Source organism: Macaca nemestrina, chromosome 12, assembly GCF_043159975.1.
Source record: "Macaca nemestrina isolate mMacNem1 chromosome 12, mMacNem.hap1, whole genome shotgun sequence".
Taxonomy (NCBI): domain Eukaryota; kingdom Metazoa; phylum Chordata; class Mammalia; order Primates; family Cercopithecidae; genus Macaca; species Macaca nemestrina.
In genome coordinates this window covers 77,754,411-77,773,025 of record NC_092136.1, presented here as the reverse complement: position 1 = coordinate 77,773,025, position 18,615 = coordinate 77,754,411, and the positions used below count along the sequence as shown (strand labels likewise).

At 39.2% G+C, this 18,615-nt stretch overlaps 1 protein-coding gene and 1 long non-coding RNA gene across 5 annotated transcripts in view; one reads left to right on the top strand and one right to left on the bottom strand.

Moving 5' to 3' along the window:
* Nucleotides 1–18,615, top strand: part of LOC105468816 (asparaginyl-tRNA synthetase 2, mitochondrial) — a 144,816-nt gene that overhangs the window by 8,491 nt on the left and 117,710 nt on the right. For all 3 annotated transcript variants that reach the window (XM_011719210.2, XM_011719209.2, XM_011719208.2), the window contains exons 4-5: nucleotides 65–205; nucleotides 10,680–10,760. In XM_011719210.2, coding sequence (XP_011717512.1) covers nucleotides 65–205; nucleotides 10,680–10,760 — 222 coding nt within the window. The remainder of the gene's footprint in view (nucleotides 1–64; nucleotides 206–10,679; nucleotides 10,761–18,615) is intronic.
* LOC105468815 (uncharacterized) lies at nucleotides 11,749–15,675 on the bottom strand. Of its 2 annotated transcripts, none has more exons than XR_011610954.1 (3): nucleotides 15,568–15,675; nucleotides 15,111–15,271; nucleotides 11,749–12,368 (listed from the first exon to the last, which is right to left on the bottom strand). It is a non-coding gene; the product is annotated as an uncharacterized lncRNA (long non-coding RNA). The 2 variants fall into 2 exon arrangements; XR_011610953.1 differs by having other exon boundaries at nucleotides 15,115–15,271.

Sequence of the window (18,615 nt, the reverse complement as noted above, 5' to 3'; positions counted from 1 at the left end):
GAAACTGATTTTATTAAACAGTGTCTCTTTTGGCTTCTAATTTGTTCTTTTCATTTATTGGCAGGCTTTCCCCATCAAATATAAAGAGAGGCATCCTCTGGAGTACCTGAGACAATACCCTCACTTTAGGTGTAGGACTAACGTTCTGGGTTCTATACTGAGGATTCGCAGTGAAGCCACAGCTGCTATTCATTCTTTCTTTAAGGTAAGATCCTAAAAGTTCCCTCCTGACCCTGGGTTATACCTCCTCTCCCTCCTTATTTCCCTTCATCCCCACGCAACCACAATCCACTTCCTGTTCCTATGCATTAGCTTGCGTTTTTCTAGAGTTTTATGTAAATGAAATCATTCAGCATATACTGTTTTTTGTCTGTCTTTTTTCACTTGGCATAATTATTGAGATTCATCCATGTTGTTATGTGTATCAGCAGTTTGTTCCCTTTACCACTAAGTGTGATGTTAGCTGTAGGTTTTAATAGATGCTCTGAATTTGGTTGAGAAAGTTCCCTCCTCTTCCCTGTTTGCTGAGTTTTATCAGGAATGGGTATTGGGTTTTGTCAGTTTTTTCTGCATCTTTTGAGATAACCTATGGGTTTTTTTTGTAATGCTGAATTACATTGATTAATTTTTGAATGTTAAACTAACCCAGCATTTCTAGGAATATAGATATATTCTAATATAGATGTCTTACATTGGCTGGGCACAGTGGTTAATGCCTGTAATCCCAGCACTTTGGGAGGCCGACGTGGGTGGATCACCTGGGGGCAGGAGTTCGAGATCAGCCCGGCCAATATGGTGAAACCCCGTCTCCACTAAAAATACAAAAAATTAGCTGGACGTGGTGGTGAGTGCCTGTAATCCCAGCTACTGGGGAGGCTGAGGCAGGAGAATTACTTGAACCCGGGAGGTGGAGGTTGCAGTGAGCCGAGATTGTGCCACTGTACTCCAGCCTGGGCAACAAAGTGAGACTCCATCTCCAAAAAAAAAATTCTTACATTAATATATTAATAATATAGGTATATGATATTACAGATGTATTCTTTTAATATTTTGTTGGATTCAATTTGCTATAACTTCGATTAGAATTTTGCCTCACGATATTATTCTGTAGTTTTGTTTTCTTCTAATGTCTTTGTCTGGTTTTGGTATCAGGGTAAGGTTGACCTCATTCAGTGAGTTTGGGATATTCTCTCCCTTTATCTTTTCTAAAAGTAAAATTACACAGTTATCCATACAGTTATGATTATTTCTTTCTTAAATGTGGAGAATTCACTAGTAAATTCATCTCAGTGTGTACTTTCAAATATGTCTTTTTTTTTTCCAGTGGGGGGGGTACAGTTTTTATCTACAATTTCAATTTCTTTTTAACTTTATTTTGTTTAATTTTATCTTGAGATGGGAGTTACTGTGTTACCTGGCTAGTCTTGAACTCCTGGGCTCAAGCAGTCCTCTCCCCTCAGCCTCCCAAGTAGCTGGGATTACAAGCATATGCCACCATGCCCAGAAAATTGTTATTACCATTTTTTTGTTTTAAAATTATTTATTGGCCAGGTGCAGTGACTCACACCTGTAATCCCAGCACTTTGGGAGGCCGAGATGGGCAGATCACTTGAGGTCAGGAATTTAAGAGCAGCCTGAAACCCCATCTCTACTAAAAATACAAAAATTAGCTGGGCGTGGTGGTGGGTGCCTGTAATCCCAGCTAGTTGGGAGGTTGCAGCAGGAGAATCACTTGAGCCCAGGAGTCAGAGGTTGCCTTGAGCGAGATCATGCCACTTGCACTCCAGCCTGGGTGACAGAGTGAGACTATCTCAAACAACAACAACAAAATTATTTATTTATTTATTTAGAGACGGATCTTGTTATGTTGTCCTGATTGGAGTGCAGTGGCTATTCACAGGTGCAATCATGGTGCCCTACAGCCTTGAATTCCTGGCCTCAAGCAGTCCTGCCTCACACCCCTGAGTAGCTGGGACTACAGGTGTATGTCACTGCACGTGATTTATTTCTTGAATAGTCACACAACTGTATAGCTTATCTATTTTTTCTTGAGTGAACTTTGGTAGTCTTTCAAAAATTGATCCATTTTATTTAAGTTTTTAAACTTACTGCTGTAAAGCTACAGGTATCCCCTTATTTTAATATCTGTAGCATCTATTATGATGTTGTCTCATTCCTATTGATAACTTGTGGCTCTCTTTTTTCTGATTAGCCCGGTTAGAGGTATATCAGTTTTATCAAGCTTTTTAAAAAAATCTCTATTAATATCTTTGCTTTCAAATCTACTTTGATATTATAACCACTAGAACTTTCCTTTGATTAGTGTTAGCATATATATATTTTTTCATCCTTTTAAACCATGGTTAACCCTTGAACAACATGGAGTTTAGGGGCGCCAACTCTTTATGTAGTCAGAAATCCAATCATAGGTCGGGTGCAGTGGCTGACGCCTGTAATCCCAGCACTTTGGGAGGCCGAGGCAGGCAGATCTCTTGAGGTCAGGAGTTTGAGACTAGCCTAACCAACATGATGAAACCCCATCTCTACTAAAAATACAAAACGGCCGGGCTTGGTGGTGGGTGCCTGTAATCCCAGCTACTCAGGAGGCTGAGGCAAGAGAATTGCTTGAACCCAGGAGGCAGAGGTTGCAGTGAGCTGAGATCGCACCACTGCACTCCAGCCTGGGCGACAAGAGCTTGACTCTGTCTCAAAAAAAAAAAAAAATCCAAGTATAAATTTTTGCCTCCCCAAAAACATAACTAATAGCTTACTGTTGACTGGAAGTCTTACTGATAATGTAAATAGTTGAGTAACACATATTTTTTATTTCACAAAAAGTGCAAGGTTTTCTCACTTGCTGGCATAGCTGTAGCAACAGTTTCACGATTTCCTTATTTTTTCTTAAGAAAAAATTTCATAAGTGGTCTTTATGCTGGATTTGTCTTGAAATGGCAAGCAGCTGCAGACCTCAATCTGCAGGACATATTAAGAAATTAAACTTTTACGTCTAATGTCGTGACTTTTCTCTGCTTCTTGGGAGTACTTCTAGCCTCACTCGTAGTACTTCGTATGGGTCCCATGGTTTTAATTAAGATTTACGATATTGCACTGAAACTGATGAAAAATAATGCGAGAACTACAAGACATTGCTTTTTACTGCAACACATAATTTACTGAGAGATGAACTGTTCCTGAGATGGTTAGCATCACCGGGTGTTTTAAGTGGGTACTTGTAACACGTGAGCTCACTACAGTAGCTATGAAATTATTGTACATACTGTATATAACTACTTTTATGCATTTATGATTTAATACTGCACTTTTACATTTGTTTACATTTCTCTCTACTGCAAATGGTGCCCTGTATGGTCTGTGTTTGTGTAAGTTTTGATAAATTTTAACTTACTGTAATAGATTTGTGTATATTTATGGTAGTAAACAATGTATACTAATATCTACATATATTTTATGCATCCATGGCATACTTTTTTCTTAATTTAAAAAATATTTCTAGGCTATGCTGTTCATCTGCAAACTTCTTCACGTTGCTGCAGATCTCCAAAACATTTTCCAATATATTTATTGAGAGAAATCCAGGTATAAGTAGACTCATGCAGTTTAAATCTATCTTGTTGAAGGGTCAAATGTATTTGTATCTTTATATTTTAAAGTGCATTTCTTGTTGGCAGCATATGGTTAGATCTTGCTTTTTATACCCAGTCTGATAATCCATCTCTCTCTCTTAATTTGGGTGTTTAGATCATATACATTTAATGTGAATATTGACATGGTTTTGTTTGAGTCATCTTGCTGTTTTCATTTCTAATTGTCCTATCTGTTCTTTGTTCTCTTTTTTCTCTTTTTTTTACCGCCTTTGGCATTATTTCTTATTTCTTACCTTCTTTGTTGTTCTCTTAACTATAACTCTGTTTTGTTATTTTAGTGACTGCTTTAGGGTTTATAGTATACATTTTTGACTTCAGTTGATGTTTTACCACCTAACGTATAATGTAATAACCTTATAATACATACTTATATTTCTTTCCCCCTTTATGTTATTTTTTGCTATGCATTTTACTTATGTTATAAATCCTGTGATTCATCATTATTATTCAAGCAATCAATTATGTTTTAAAGAGATTTAAATAAAATCTTACATATTTACCTTTGTAGTTATTATTTCTGGGGCTTTTAATTTAGATTTCATATCTGGATGTTTGGTTTGGGCTGTTCGTTTGTTTGTTATAAATAAAGACAAGGTCTCATTATGTTGCCCAGGCTGGTCTCCAACTCCTAGCCTCAAGCGATCTTCCTGCCTTGGCCTCCCAAAGTGCTCATTACAGGCATGAGCCACTGCCCCTGGCCTAGGCTGATTTTTATGTCTTTTATGTCTAGTTAACATTTCAAACATGGACTATAGTTTTAATAACTGTTTAAGAACAGTTGTGTCTTTTTCTCCTGATGTTAACATGTCTGTTAGTTATGGGTTAGTTTTGATAGGTCTCTTCATTCTGGGTTATGGTTTCTTGACTCTGCATGACTTAGCTTTGGGTACCAGACATTGTGAATTTTACCTTGTTGGGTGCTGTGGGTTTGCACACAGATACTGGTGTCTCTTTGATCCTTTGAGGTCTTGCTTATGTGATTTGTTAAGCAGGTCTGTAGCAGTGCTCAGTCTAGTACTGTTTATTCCTCACTGAGGCAAAGCCTTCCTTAGGTCCTGACCTAGGGCCTTGGGAATGATGAGTTTTTCTAGTTTGTGGAACAGGTACTTTTTCCAGCCAGCATGAGAGCACTGGGCACTGTTTTCTCTAATCTTTTTAGATGGTTCTTTCCCTAGCATTGGATAGTTTCCTCACACAAATGAACTGATCTACCTAATACTCCAGGGTGCCCTCTGCAGCTCTCTCCTCTCTGATATTCGAGCGTATGAACTCTAGCCACTTGGGTTTCTCCAGGCTCTGAGTTGTGTCTCTTCAACTCAGGGAGCCTACTGGGCTCTACCTTACTTTTTACCCTTCCCTGTACTGTGGCCTGGAAGACCTCAAGGTAGTAAGCTGGTCTACTGGTAGGGGTTTACCATGTTTGTTTCCTATCTCAGAGAGAGATGGCTTTTGTTGCCTGATACCTGTTATCTTGAAAACTGTTGTTTCATGGGGTTTGCTTTTTATTGTTACTGTTTTTGTTGTTGTTTTACTACGTTTTTGGTTGTTTCCTGTTTCTCCATCTTGGTCATAGATTTATATTTTGTATAAAGTAAGCATTAATTTTAAAGTGTTACTGGTGTTGATCAGGTAGGTCTATCTAATGACCAAAGACATTTTGTCTCTTTTAGCTTTGCTTCTCAACCATTTCCCCCTACCTGGGAAAGCCACAGTTTAATGTGGTTGACAAGTTGCTAATGTGAAGGGACCTTTTCTCCCTGTGGATGGGAGGGCCCCAAAGGCAAGGAGTGATCCAGCAGATAAAGTTTATTGTTATTCCACGTGGTTTTGCAGGCTTCCTGTGGTACTTCTCCAGATCTAGCTAATTTGCAGAGGTTGTGTAATAGTGGATATAGCCTTCCCTTGGGCTGTATCCAGATTCACGTTGCCCCAGTCTTGCTATAGCTTGCCAAGAAAGTTCTTGCCCCTTGAAAAAGCTTCTTCAGATTAACTTTTGGTGAAAGAGCTAAAGAACATCATGGCTTTTAGGCATATGCTTTTGATAAAACAAAGAAAAATAAATCAAATTATGCAGTGTCATCCCATTATAGTTTGTAAGCGTCCAGTTACACATGCTGTCAGAAACTTTGCTGTGCAGTTTCCATGTGGATTTTCAGTAGTGCTTGAACCACACAATCATAAAAATACCTTTTTGTTTTTTAACCACATGACTTCAACAGCTGATAAAGTAGACCTACTTTAGTTCTGAAGGTTTTGGCCACTAGGTGGTGGTATTGACAAGTAGACTAAACACTCTATGTATTTATTACTTGAAGCTTTTAGAGATATGTAAACAATTAAAAAATAAGACAAGCTAAAAAAAAATTTGAAATAAAAAAAAAAAATAAAGTAGCCAGGGTGCAATGGTTCACATCTGTAATCCCAGCACTTTGGGAGGCTGAGGCAGGAGGATCTCTTGAGCCCAGGAGTTAGAGGCCAGCCTAGGCAACATAGTCAGACTTGGTCTCTAGTAAAAATAATTAAACAGGCGTGGTGGCATGTGCCTATAGTCCCAACTACTCAGGAGGCTGAGGCAGGGGGATCACTTGAGCCCAGGAGGTGGAAGCTGCAGTGATCCGTGTTCACGCCACTGAACTCCATCCTGGGCAGGAGAGTGAGATCCTGTCTTTAAAAAATTGTTATTATTACTAGGCACGGTGACTCACACCTGTAATCCTAGCACTTTGGGAGGCCGAGGTGGGCTGATTGCCTGAGTTCAGGAGTTTGAGACCAGCCTTGGCAACACAGTGAAACCCCCGTCTTTACTAAAATACAAAAAAATTAGCTGGGTATGGCGGCATACACCTGTAGTTCCAGCTACTCGGGAGGCTGAGGTAGAAGAATTGCTTGAACCCGGGAGGCGGAGGTTGCAGTGAGTAGAGACTGCGCCACTGCACTCCAACCTGGGCAACAGAGCGAGATTCCATCTCAATAATAATAATAATAATAATAATAATAATAATAAATGTGTGTGTGTGCCTCAGGTGAGGCACCGCACCTGACCAAAAATTATTAAAAGTAAAATTTGAAAAACATTCATGACTGAGAGCTGTGGCTCACACCTGAAATCTCAGCACTTTGGGCGGCTGAGGCAGGCAGATCACGAGGTCAAGAGATCGAGACCATCTTGGCCAACATGGTGAAACCCCACCTCTACTAAAAATACAAAACTTAGCTGGGCATGGTGGTGTGCGCCTGTAGTCCCAGCTACTTGTAAGGTTGAGGCAGGAGAATCGCTTGAACCCGGGAGGTGGAGGTTGCAGTGAACTGAGATTGCGCCACTACACTCCAGCCTGGCGACATAGTGAGACTCTGTCTCAAAAAAAAAAAAAATTCAAGTGGTTGGAAATAACTTGAATTTTAGTACCATTCGTGATAGAGTAGTTACAAAAATAGACACTTTTTGAGTAGTAATAAATTCACTTAGTAATTGTAAAGACGTGGAGAATATAATTCTGTTACCTACCTTTATGTGTGATACTTATCTACCTTTGTGTGTGATACTTAGGATTCAGTTGTTTAAAGAAGCCTTTCTGGAGTACTATGAGGCATATTAAGTAATGGTTATATGTTACCTAGTATTTTGTAGTGTTTCTTTGATGTGTTACTTTGGGTTTGCGAAAAGATGTTAAGCCTCCAAATAAATTTTTGTAAGTTTCAGTTTTGTTAATTAAATTATAGAAATGTGGGGAGAAATAGAAACTTGAACAGTACTTTTAAGACACTTTAAGGATCTAAGGTTATTTCTTGGTTTGAGTATGAAAAATATTTTTTGTATAACCTTGTTTGCTCATAAAACTGACACACTTGTTATGTACTAAAACTTGGCTATTTAGAATCCTCAAGGAATGAGTCTTTCAAAAAAGCCAAGTTTCTGAAATAACTGAGGAATTTTCTCTTTAGGCACCAGTTTTTTCTGAATTCCAGTGGAAGTGTTCCTAAAATGAATTACTTACTTTCCTGTCTTCCTCAGTGAGCCAGTAAAAAAGATTCCGCTCTTTCTTTCTCAATGAGTCGAGGTTCTTCCTGTGAGTATCAGGGATTGTTCTCCTCCGCATGGCAGCGTTTTCAAAGCCTGCCACTGACTCTGTGAAGTATTTTTGTTGTTATTGTTGTTGTTGTTTTGAGATGAGGTCTCATACTGTTGCCGGGGCTGGAGTGCAGTGGTGCAATCATGGCTTACTGCCACCTTGATCCCCCAGGCCCAAGCAGTCCTCCTACTTCAGCCTCCCAAGTAACTGGGACTACAGGCATGCACCACTATGCCTGTCTAGTTTTTTAAAGTGTATCTTTTGTAGAGATGGGATCTCACTGTGTTGCCTAAGCTGGTATTGAACTCCTAGGCCCAAGCAATCCTGCCTGGACCAACCAAAGAGCTAGGTCCAGATGTGAACCACTGTGCCCAGCCTATGTGGAGTATTCTTTACCTTTGTGTAGAAGGTCTCCAAATTGCTATGCCTTTGAGTTCCTGTGACTGCTTTTTATGTTTTTTGTTTGTTTGTTTGTTTGGGTTTTTTTTTTTTGAGACAGTCTTGCTGTGTCACCCAGGCTAGAGCGCAGTGGCGTGATCTCAGCTCACTGCAACCTCTGCCTCAGCCTCCCGAGTATCTGGGACTACAGGTGTGCACCACCACACCGGGCTAATTTTTGTATTTTTTAGTAGAGACCGGGTTTCGCCACATTGGTCAGGCTGGTCTCTAAACTCCTGACCTCAGGTGATTCGCCCATCTCAGCCTCCCAAAGTGCTGGTACAGGACTTGAGACACTGCGCCTAGCCTCTTTATGGATTTTTAAAATCTCTTCTTGCTGTCAGTTTGTGTTGTCTATGGCCTGCCTGTGGCTAGCAATTCCTTTCACGTTTCCTTTTTTGTTGATTCTGATTAAATGATAGTTATTTCAGTTACATGTGAAAGATAGTTATTTCAGTTACATGTGAAAGAAAAAGATAGTTTATTAGTCTTCTCTTAGTGGTGTATATGGGCTGTAATGTATGAACTTTCTAATTTTGGGATACTCAGAGTCTTATAAAATATCTGGTTTTAGAATGTGTGTTAAAATATTTATATACTTGGAGGTGATGGGTGGAATCTGAAAAATCGGGTGAAAGTGTTTGCTTTTATTTTTGGCCCCTTCTCTGGCCCTCATGTACTCTACTTAGGAACCCCTTTGCTGTTGGACAGTATAAGTAAGTGACACTGGAAACCTATTTGAGGCACATAGTGACAATACTTAACCACTCCTTGCTATTTACTTTCCTTTTTTTCTTTTTACTCCCCTACCCACTTTCACTTTTTTGGACTTTGTTTGCACGACTGTATTATTCTTCCTTTGTACTCTCTCCTTTATTAGCGTTTGGTAATGTTAGGAACTTTGATAAGCCTTGCAGTTTTAAAGCAGCGAAAGCTGCTGGGCCCTTTTGTAATGTTTAGCATCAGTTAAGTATTAAAAGTAATTCCCACTAGGTGTGTGATTTTTAAAAAATCTGATACAGTTATTTTCATAAGGTTTACACTGCTGTTTCTTGTGGCATTTGACCAGTTCTAACTTGGGCAATCATGTTTAGCCGTTAAATTTTCTCCTCCCTCTCCACCTCCCCTTCCCCACCCTCGTTTCCTTTGGATTTTTCACTTCCTCTCTTTGTTTACTGCACTCATGTTCATAGTTGCCTACATTCATGTGGAATAAATGTTTCACATCCATGATTCTTGGTTCCTAGGAGATAAAAATTTTATGTGGTAATGTTATTGATCAGATTTTATTGGTTTTCTATAATGTGCTCTGTGCAGCACCTCTAGGCATGTTGCTGTCAGGTTAAGTGTATATTTTAATAACTTTCTGAGACTGCTAATTTAGAGCTTGAATATTTTATCAGTACACATCATAAGGCAAGTTGTTGACTGAATATTTTGTATTATAGCCGGAATACTTGAATTTGAGAAGGGTCATATTTGAGACATCCCTAGTAATGCATAGAGACAATCTACACTCCACCAAACTTGGCAGAGATATGCATATAATAATTTGTTGTATTGATTCCAAGGCCAACATTTTGCATTAAGCATATTCCATCCTGCCTTTCTATTATAAATTCACTTTTTATTACCTGCAGTCCTACCCTGCAAACATCTACACTGTGTGTAACCTTTTGCTTACACCCATAATCAAAATGAAAGAAGCATAACCTTGAAGTTGCTGGGTTGTATCAGTCTGACTAGCAACAGCTTTTGTGGTTCTGTAATGGAAATAGTCTCAGATTTTTGTTCGGAAGGGCTGCAATTGGGGACCTCAGTAGTGGATGGATTGCTGCTGCTCAGAATATTCCTTCAGGCAAAGGAAGTACACTGCCTGTGCCATGTGGAGTCCATTGGCCCATCAGTTTAGTGACAGAGACTTCCTAAAGATCATTTCTGCCCTTTTTTGCTGTTTGTTTATTCAGTCTCTATTTGTCTACTTTTTCTCCTTTTTTGTTGGTTCATTACAATTGAGGTCATATTTCAAGATAAGTTTATACTAATTGCTTTGTATTCCCCTAGCAACGTGGGTAACATCATTATGCACTAGCCTAGAGTGTGTGTACCTGTTTGTTAAATCACCACCAAAATGTTATAGAAAAGGGAAGAGAATATAGTACTAAAGAGAGAGCATGAAGACCTAGGTTCTAGTCCTGGCTTATCCACTGACTAATTATGTAACTTGTGGAAAGTCACTAAATCTGTCTGGGCCTTAACTTCCTTATCTTTGAAATGAAGAGGTTGGACTGGTTAATGTCTAAGTGTGTTCCTGAATAAAATTATTTGTGCCCCTGTGTGTAGTTAAAACACTCAACTGATTTTCAGTATTCTTAGTATTTGGGGGATTAGGGAGGGATTTGATACAGCATTTGCTTACTGTGCCATTTTAATACTATAAGAGGATGTGTGTTCTTGGAATTGTTGAATATGCAAATATCTTGAAAACTGTGGTTTTCTTTTTCAGGACAGTGGCTTTATACATATTCATACTCCAATAATCACATCCAATGACTCTGAGGGAGCTGGAGAACTTTTTCAACTTGAAGTAAGTTTTGCTTCCCATCTTGAGGGGCACATTGCTGTTTAATAGTTTTCCTCTGAGGGTCTGAAATTTAATATTAGTTTTGTGGACAGAAGACTATGAGCGGCACCTGAAATTGTCAATAAAAATCCTTGAAAAACTTACCTAGACAATTCAAACCAGTCTGATTTCCTGTATTACCAGCCGTCTTACACTGTGACAGGTAAGAGTGAATTTTTGGGGTTTTTTTATTTTTTTATTTTTTTGAAACGGAGTCTCACTCTGTGGCCAGGCTGGAGTGCAGTGGTGTGATCTCAGCTCACTGCAACCTCTGCCTCCCGGATTCAAGTGATTCTCCTGCCTCAACCTCCCGAGTAGCTGGGACTATAGGTGTGCGCCACAACGCCCAGCTAATTTTTGTATTTTTAGTAGAGATGGGTTTTCTCTGTGTTGGCCAGGATGTTCTCGATCTCTTGACCTTGTAATCTGCCCACGTCAGCCTCCCGAAGTGCTGGGATTACAGACGTGAGCCACCACGCCTGGCCAAGAGTGAATTTTTAATTTAGCACTCTATTTACTTTTCTTAAGTTACAGTGAATTGGTGAACTAGAGAAATTTGAAGAGGTAAATGAGGATTTTAAGCTCTCTTATGCAGACTCAATCCACAGTTAATATTTGTGGACATAGATGGTATTTGAAAAGATAAATAAAAATAGAAGAGTATACATGTGAATATCATTTTCTTTTTCAAAGTCTTTTAAAAAAACATTTTTTCATAAGAATGATTTACGTTCTCTTCATCCCATGAAGGCCCTTTAATTTGTCTAGCAATCATTTTTTGTGTTCCTTGTATATGTCAGGCATTGTCAGCCTGCCCTTACTGCAGATATTTTTTAAGTTATCAGTTTTTCTTATTGGAGACAGTTGAAAACCTTGTGTTTACCAGTTTGATAGCTATTTAAAATCATTTACCAGTTGTATAATAATGGACAGAGAGAATGGTATGATCATGAGTGGTGCTTTGGTACTTCTTTTATTTGTTTACTGATTTCTTTATCTTTAAGATGTCAGGATTCTTGTTTATATATTTGGTTGATTCTATCAAATGACAAAATTTGTATGTAACTGCTTTCTCTGGTTCAGTGCTTTCTGACTCTTTTTTTTTGTGTCTTTTTTTTTTTTTTTTTTTTGAGACGGAGTCTCGCTCTGTCGCCCAGGCTGGAGTGCAGTGGCGCGATCTCAGATTGCTGCAAGCTCTGCCCCTTGGGTTCATGCCATTCTCCTGCCTCAGCCTCCCGTGTAGCTGGGACTACAGGCGCCCGCCACCACACCCGGCTAATTTTTTTTTTTGTATTTTTAGTAGAGACGGGATTTCACTATGTTAGCCAGGATGGTCTCGATCTCCTGACCTCGTGATCCTCCCGTCTCGGCCTCCCAAAGTGCTGGGATTACAGGTGTGAGCCACCGCGCCCGGCCCTTTCTGACTCTTAATAATGGTGGTGCTTCTTTATATTATTGAATAAAGTATTCTCTGGGAGAAGTTGTCCTGATATGTTGAAGTCATTCAGAATGGTAATCAAATGCTGTCTTCATTATACATGACTGGAAGAAATCTTGATGTTGATCAGCATTCTGCAAAAAGCAGAATAAAAATGCCTTGTTGAACATTTAGAGTGGGGGTATTAGCATTTGTATATATGAGTTCAAAGAAGGAAGCAGATGACAAAATAACCATATGTAAACTCTGGAAAACATTCTCTTCTAGGTGTTTATTTTCTCTTGGCACTTTAATTTTCTGCATATTGAAGCCAAGAATTACTCACTGTACATACTTTTCTAAATCCCTTAGTCTAAACCACTGAATATTCAATAAATGACTGGGGAAAAAGGTATAATTTAAAGGAGTCTTTATGAATAAAAAGGAATTAATAAAGAGACCAAGATACATGTATGTATATATATGTATCTTGGCCTCTAAATAACCTAAGACAAGTTACCAGATAAGTGTGAATAAATAGGAAGAGGAAAAAAATACATTTCTGAAGCTAAACAAATGAGAAGTGTACTATGTTCATATTATTTCAGAGCCAGGGAAAGGAATTTGTGGGATTAAATTTGCCTATGCAGAGTACCAGAAAGAGAAATTCTTGAATTCATTGATCCTAGGCTTCTACAGTCAGGATCTAGCTCAGGTTTCAGCTGATCTGTGCTGTCTGGCTTTTATGCTGTGTTGACCTACTGTCTTTGTTGCTCTCAGAAGTTCAACTACAAAGACTTGTCTTCTGTCCCTGCTAACCCTCTATCCTTTGAAAGCGGAGCTCCTTCTTACCCACCTCACATACCTCACTTCCAAGATTCATTGTGTTGATTTCCTCCTGGCTGCCTGTAGAAGCATAGGAATTTGAATTTTGGTACCCCTTTTAGGAGGAGGTGGGCTTTCATATTTAAATTCTTGCTTCTCATAATGGTGCACATTTTTTCTCTGACAGAAGTGAAGTGTCATTAAGTACTGTGTTTACAGATAAGAGGGCAGCTTTAAGAGGTCACCTTGAAAAAACACAGTTAAGAATGTGCACTTCTAATGTTCTGTTGAGAAGTGAATGCATGCCCTGTCATTTTACTTTTCCTTTCCCTCATCTCCATTTCCTGCTTTAAGACTTTAATATTTGTTAAGATTTGAGGACTACTGAATACATCATAAGAAGTTTCCTTCAAGGCATTTGTTATTAACGGACATTTGGTGCCGTCTGTGTTCAAGATGCTTTGCTATAAAGATGTAGATGAGTTTCTATCCTGTCAAGCCAGTGAGTTGGCAGCAGTTGATGAGGGAAGGAGCATACTTTTCATTCACTCTTGATGTTACTTATCCTACAAAATTCCTTGTTTGTACACTTTTTCCCCTTTGTCCTAAGGCCCTGGCTGAGTTCCCAAAATTAGATTTGGTCTTTGTAATTTGGAACAATAAGTTTGTCTTTGAGGAGATGAAAAGAGATTAAGACAAGAATTATAGGTTGTGGCTGTCAAATACAAAATTACTACAAATTTAGTTTAAAGATCTTAATTGACTTTCATTTGCCATTCAAGAATCAGGCAACACTTCATTCTATAAAACAGAAGAGGCTAGTTTTATAGACAGAAAAAGGCTGAGGAAAGCAGAAACAAAAAACAATTGGTCTTTACAAAGTTATTTTTCTTGTGAAGGTTAAAGCAAAGGGGACTTCCTTATGCTGGCTAAAACTGTTCTCTTTGGTGATGTGGCTGTTATTCCTCTTCTGACTTCTCAGAAGGTGATATGAAGATCTTAGTTTTTGGCTTGGTAGCGATGCACAACTGTATACAGTTCCATGGTTTTCAGTATGACTAGAAGTTGATGGGAAATAAGGTGGAATTGCTTTATGTAGACATTTGAGGATATAGTGTTACCAGTTATAAGTGGTATGGAATCTAGAGGAAAATGAGGTAGGTCACTGAGGATTGACTTGGTCAGAAAAACCTTCAGAATGAATATGTGACCTGACTGTACCTTAGGGAGAATATTCCAGGTAAGAACAACAATGTAAGAAGAATCAGAGAATTAAAATGAAGTATAGACAATATACATTCTTCTTGTCTTCACATGGCACATACTCTAAAACCAACCACATAATTGGACATAAAACATTCTTCAACAAATGTAAAACAACTGAAAGCATACCAGACGCACTCTCAGACCACAGCATAATAAAAATAGAAGTCAACACAATGAAAATCATTCAAAATCATACAATTACAGGGAAACTAAACAACATGTTCCTGAATAACTTTTGGGTAAATAATGAATTTAAGACAGACATCATAAAGTTTTTTGAAAATAATGAGAACAAAGGTAGAACATACCAAAATCTCTAGGACACAAGTAAGGCAGTGTTCAGAGGGAAAATCATAGCACTAAATGCCCACATCAAAAAGTTAGAAAGATTTCAAATTAACAACCTAACTTCACAATGGAAAGAATTAGAGAAGAACAAATCAACCCCAAAGCTAGCAGAAGATGAGAAGTAACAAAAATCAGAGCTGAACTGAAGGAAGCTGAGACACAAAAAAACATTCAAAGTATCAGCAAATCCAGGAGTTGGTTTTTTGAAAAAATTGGTAAGATAGGCCACTAGCTAGACTAATTAAGAAGAAAAGAGAGAAGATCAAATAAACACAATTAGAAATGACAAAGGGAATGTTACTACTGACCCCACAGACATAAACAACCATCAGAAACTACTACGAACACCTCTAAATTGCTGGAAACATACACCCTCTGAAGACTGAGCCAGGAAAACATTGATTCTCTGAACAGACTAATAACAAACTCTAAAACTGAATAAGTAATAAATAGCCTACCAACCAAAGAAGCCCAGGACCTGATGGATTCATTGCGGAATTCTACCAGATGTACAATGAAGAGCTGGTACCATTCTAACAGTAACTGTTCCAAAAAGTTGTGGAGGGGGAACTTCTCCTCAACTCATTCTGTGAGGCCAGCATCATCTTGTTACCAAAACCTGGGAGAGACACAACAAAAAAAGAAAATATCAGGCCAATAACCTTGATGAACATTGATGCAGAAATCCTCAACAAAATACTTGCAAACTGAATCCAGCAGCACATCAGAAATTTAATCCACCATGAAGTAAGCTTCATTGCTGGGATGCAAGTTTGCTTCAGCATACAAAAATCAATCAGTGTGATTCATCACATAAACATGATTGTCTCAATAGATGGAGGAAAGGCTTTTGATATAATTCAGCATTCTTTCATGTTAAAAACTCTCGATAAACTAGATATTGAAGGAACGTACCTGCAAATAATAAGAGCCATCTATGACAAACCCACAGCCAACATTATACCGAATGGGCAAAAGCTGGAAGCATTCTTCTTGAAAACCAGCAGAAGACAAGGATGCCCTCACCACTTCTCTTCAACATAGTATTGGAAGTCCTAGCCACAGCGTTCAGTCAAGATAAATAAAGCGCATCTAAATAGGAAGAGAGGAAGTCAAACCATCTCTGTTTGCAGACGACAGGATTCTATATCTAGAGAAAACCACAGCCTTGGCCCAAAAGCTCCTTCAGCTGGTAAATAACTTAAGCAAAGTTGCAGGATACAAAATCAGTATACAAAAATCACTAGCATTCCTATATACCAACAACAACCAAACTGAGAGCCAAAGCAGAAAGTCAGTCCCGTTCACAGTTGACACACACACCCCTAGGAATACACTTTACCAGGGAGGTGAAAGAGCTCTACATGAGAATTATAAAACACTGCTCAAAGAAATCAGAGAAGATACAAACAAATGGAAAAATATCCCATGCTCATGAATAGGAAGAATCAATATCATTAAAAAGGTTATACCACCCAAAGCAAATTACAGATTGAACGCTGTTCATAGCAAACTACCAACAACATTCCTCACAGAACTAGAAAAAATTATTTTAACATTTATATGGAACCAAAAAAGAGCCCAGATAGCCAAGGCAATCCTAAGCAAAAAGAACAAAGCTGGAAGAATCATATTACCCAACTATACTACAAGGCTACACTCCCAAAACAGCGTGGTACTGGTACAAAAACAGGCACATAGACCAATGGAACAAAATAAAGAACCCAGAAATAAGGCCACACATCTATGACAGACAGTTGATCTTCCACAAAGCTGACAAAACAAGCAATGAGGGAAAGACTCCCTATTTAATAAATGGTGCTGGGACAACTGACTAGCCATATGCAGATGATTGAAGCTGGACCTCTTCCTTACATCATGTACAAAAATCAAGTCAAGATGGATTAAAGAGACTTAAATGTAAAACCCAAAACTATAAAAACCCTGGAAGACAACCTAGGCAATACCATTCTGGCAGAGATTTCATGACAGACATCAAAAGCAATTGCAACAAAAACAAAAATTGGCAAATTGGATCTAATTAAACTTCAGAGCTTCTGCACTGCAAAAGAATCTGTCAACAGAATAAACACACAACTTACAGAATGGAAGAAAATATTTGCAAACTAGGCATCTGACAAAGGTCTCATATCCAGGATCTATAAGGAACTTATTTAGAAGAGAAAAACAGCCCCATTAAAAAGTAGGCAAATGGCTAGACATGGTGGCACATGCCTATAATCCCAGCACTTTGGGAGGCCGAGGTGGGTGGATCACTTGAGGTCAGGAGTTCGAGACCAGCCTGACCAACATGGTGAAACCCTGTCTCTACTAAAAATACAAAAATTAGCCGGGCGTGGTGGCACATGCCTGTAATCGCAGCTACTCAGGAGGCTGAGGCAGAAGAATCGCTTGAACCCAGGGGGCGCAGGTTGCAGTGAGCTGAGATCATGCTACTGCATTCCATCCTGGACAACAGAGCGAGACTTTGTCTCAAAAAAGAAAAAAGGGGGTGTGCAAAGGACATGAACAGACACTTCTTTTTTTTTTTTTTTTTTTTTTGAGACGGAGTCTCGCTCTGCCGCCCAGGCTGGAGTGCAGTGGCCGGATCTCAGCTGCAAGCTCCGCCTCCCGGGTTCACGCCATTCTCCTGCCTCAGCCTCCCGAGTAGTTGGGACTACAGGCGCCTGCCACCGCGCCCGGCTAGTTTTTTGTATTTTTTAGTAGAGACGGGGTTTCACCGTGTTAGCCAGGATGGTCTCGATCTCCTGACCTCGTGATCCGCCCGTCTCGGCCTCCCAAAGTGCTGGGATTACAGGCTTGAGCCACCGTGCCCGGCCCAGACACTTCTTAAAAGAAGACATACATGAGGCCAACAAGCATATGAAAAAAAGCTCAGTATCACTGATCATTAGAGAAATGCAAATCAAAACCACAGTGAGATACCATCTCACACCAGTCAATGGCGATAATTAAAAAACAACAAAAAAATAACAGTGTTGGCCAGGTTACAGAGAAAAGGGAACCCTTATATGCTGTTGGAGGGAGTATAAATTAGTTCAACCGTTGTGGAAAGCAGTATGGTGATTTCTCAAAGAGCTAAAAGCAGAACTACCATTTGACCCAGCAACCCCATTACTGGGTATATACGCAGAGGAATATAAAGCATTTTATCAGTGTGAAGCCCAAATATTGTAAACCCCAAAGTTGACAGGTCTCAGTCAATTTAGGAAGTTAATTTTGCCGAAGTTGAGGATGCATGCCTGTGACACAGCCTCAGGAGGTCCTGACAACGTGCCCAAGGTGTTCTGAGCACAGCTTGGTTTTATACATTTTAGGGAGACATGAGACATCAATCAGTATATGTAAGATGAACATTGGTTTGATCCAGAAAGGTGGGACAACTCAAAGTGGGGTAGGGGCTTCCAGGTCATAGGTAGGTAAGAGACTAGTGGTTGTGTTCTTTTTAAGTTTCTGATTAGCCTCACCAAAGGAGGCAATCAAATATGCATTTATCTCAGTGAGCAGAGGGATGACTTTGAATAGAGTGAGAGGCAAGTTGCCCAAGCAGTTCCCGGCTTGACTTTCCCTTTAGCTTAGTGATTTTGGGGCCCCAAGATGTATTTTCCTTTCACACCATGAAGACACATGCACGCAAATGTTCATTGCCTCACTGTTCACAATAGCAAAGATACTGAGTCAATCTAAGTGCCCATCAATGACAGACTTTATAAAGAAAATGTGGTACACATACACCATAGAATATTATGCAGCCATGAAAAGGAATGAGATCATGTCTTGGGAGAACATGGATGGAACTGGAGGCCATCATCCTTAGCAAACTAATGCAGGAACAGAAAACCAAATACTGCATGTTCTCACTTACAAGTGGGAGCTAAATGATAAGAACTTATGAACACAAAGAAAGAAACAACAGACCCTGGTGTCTACCTAAAGGGGGAG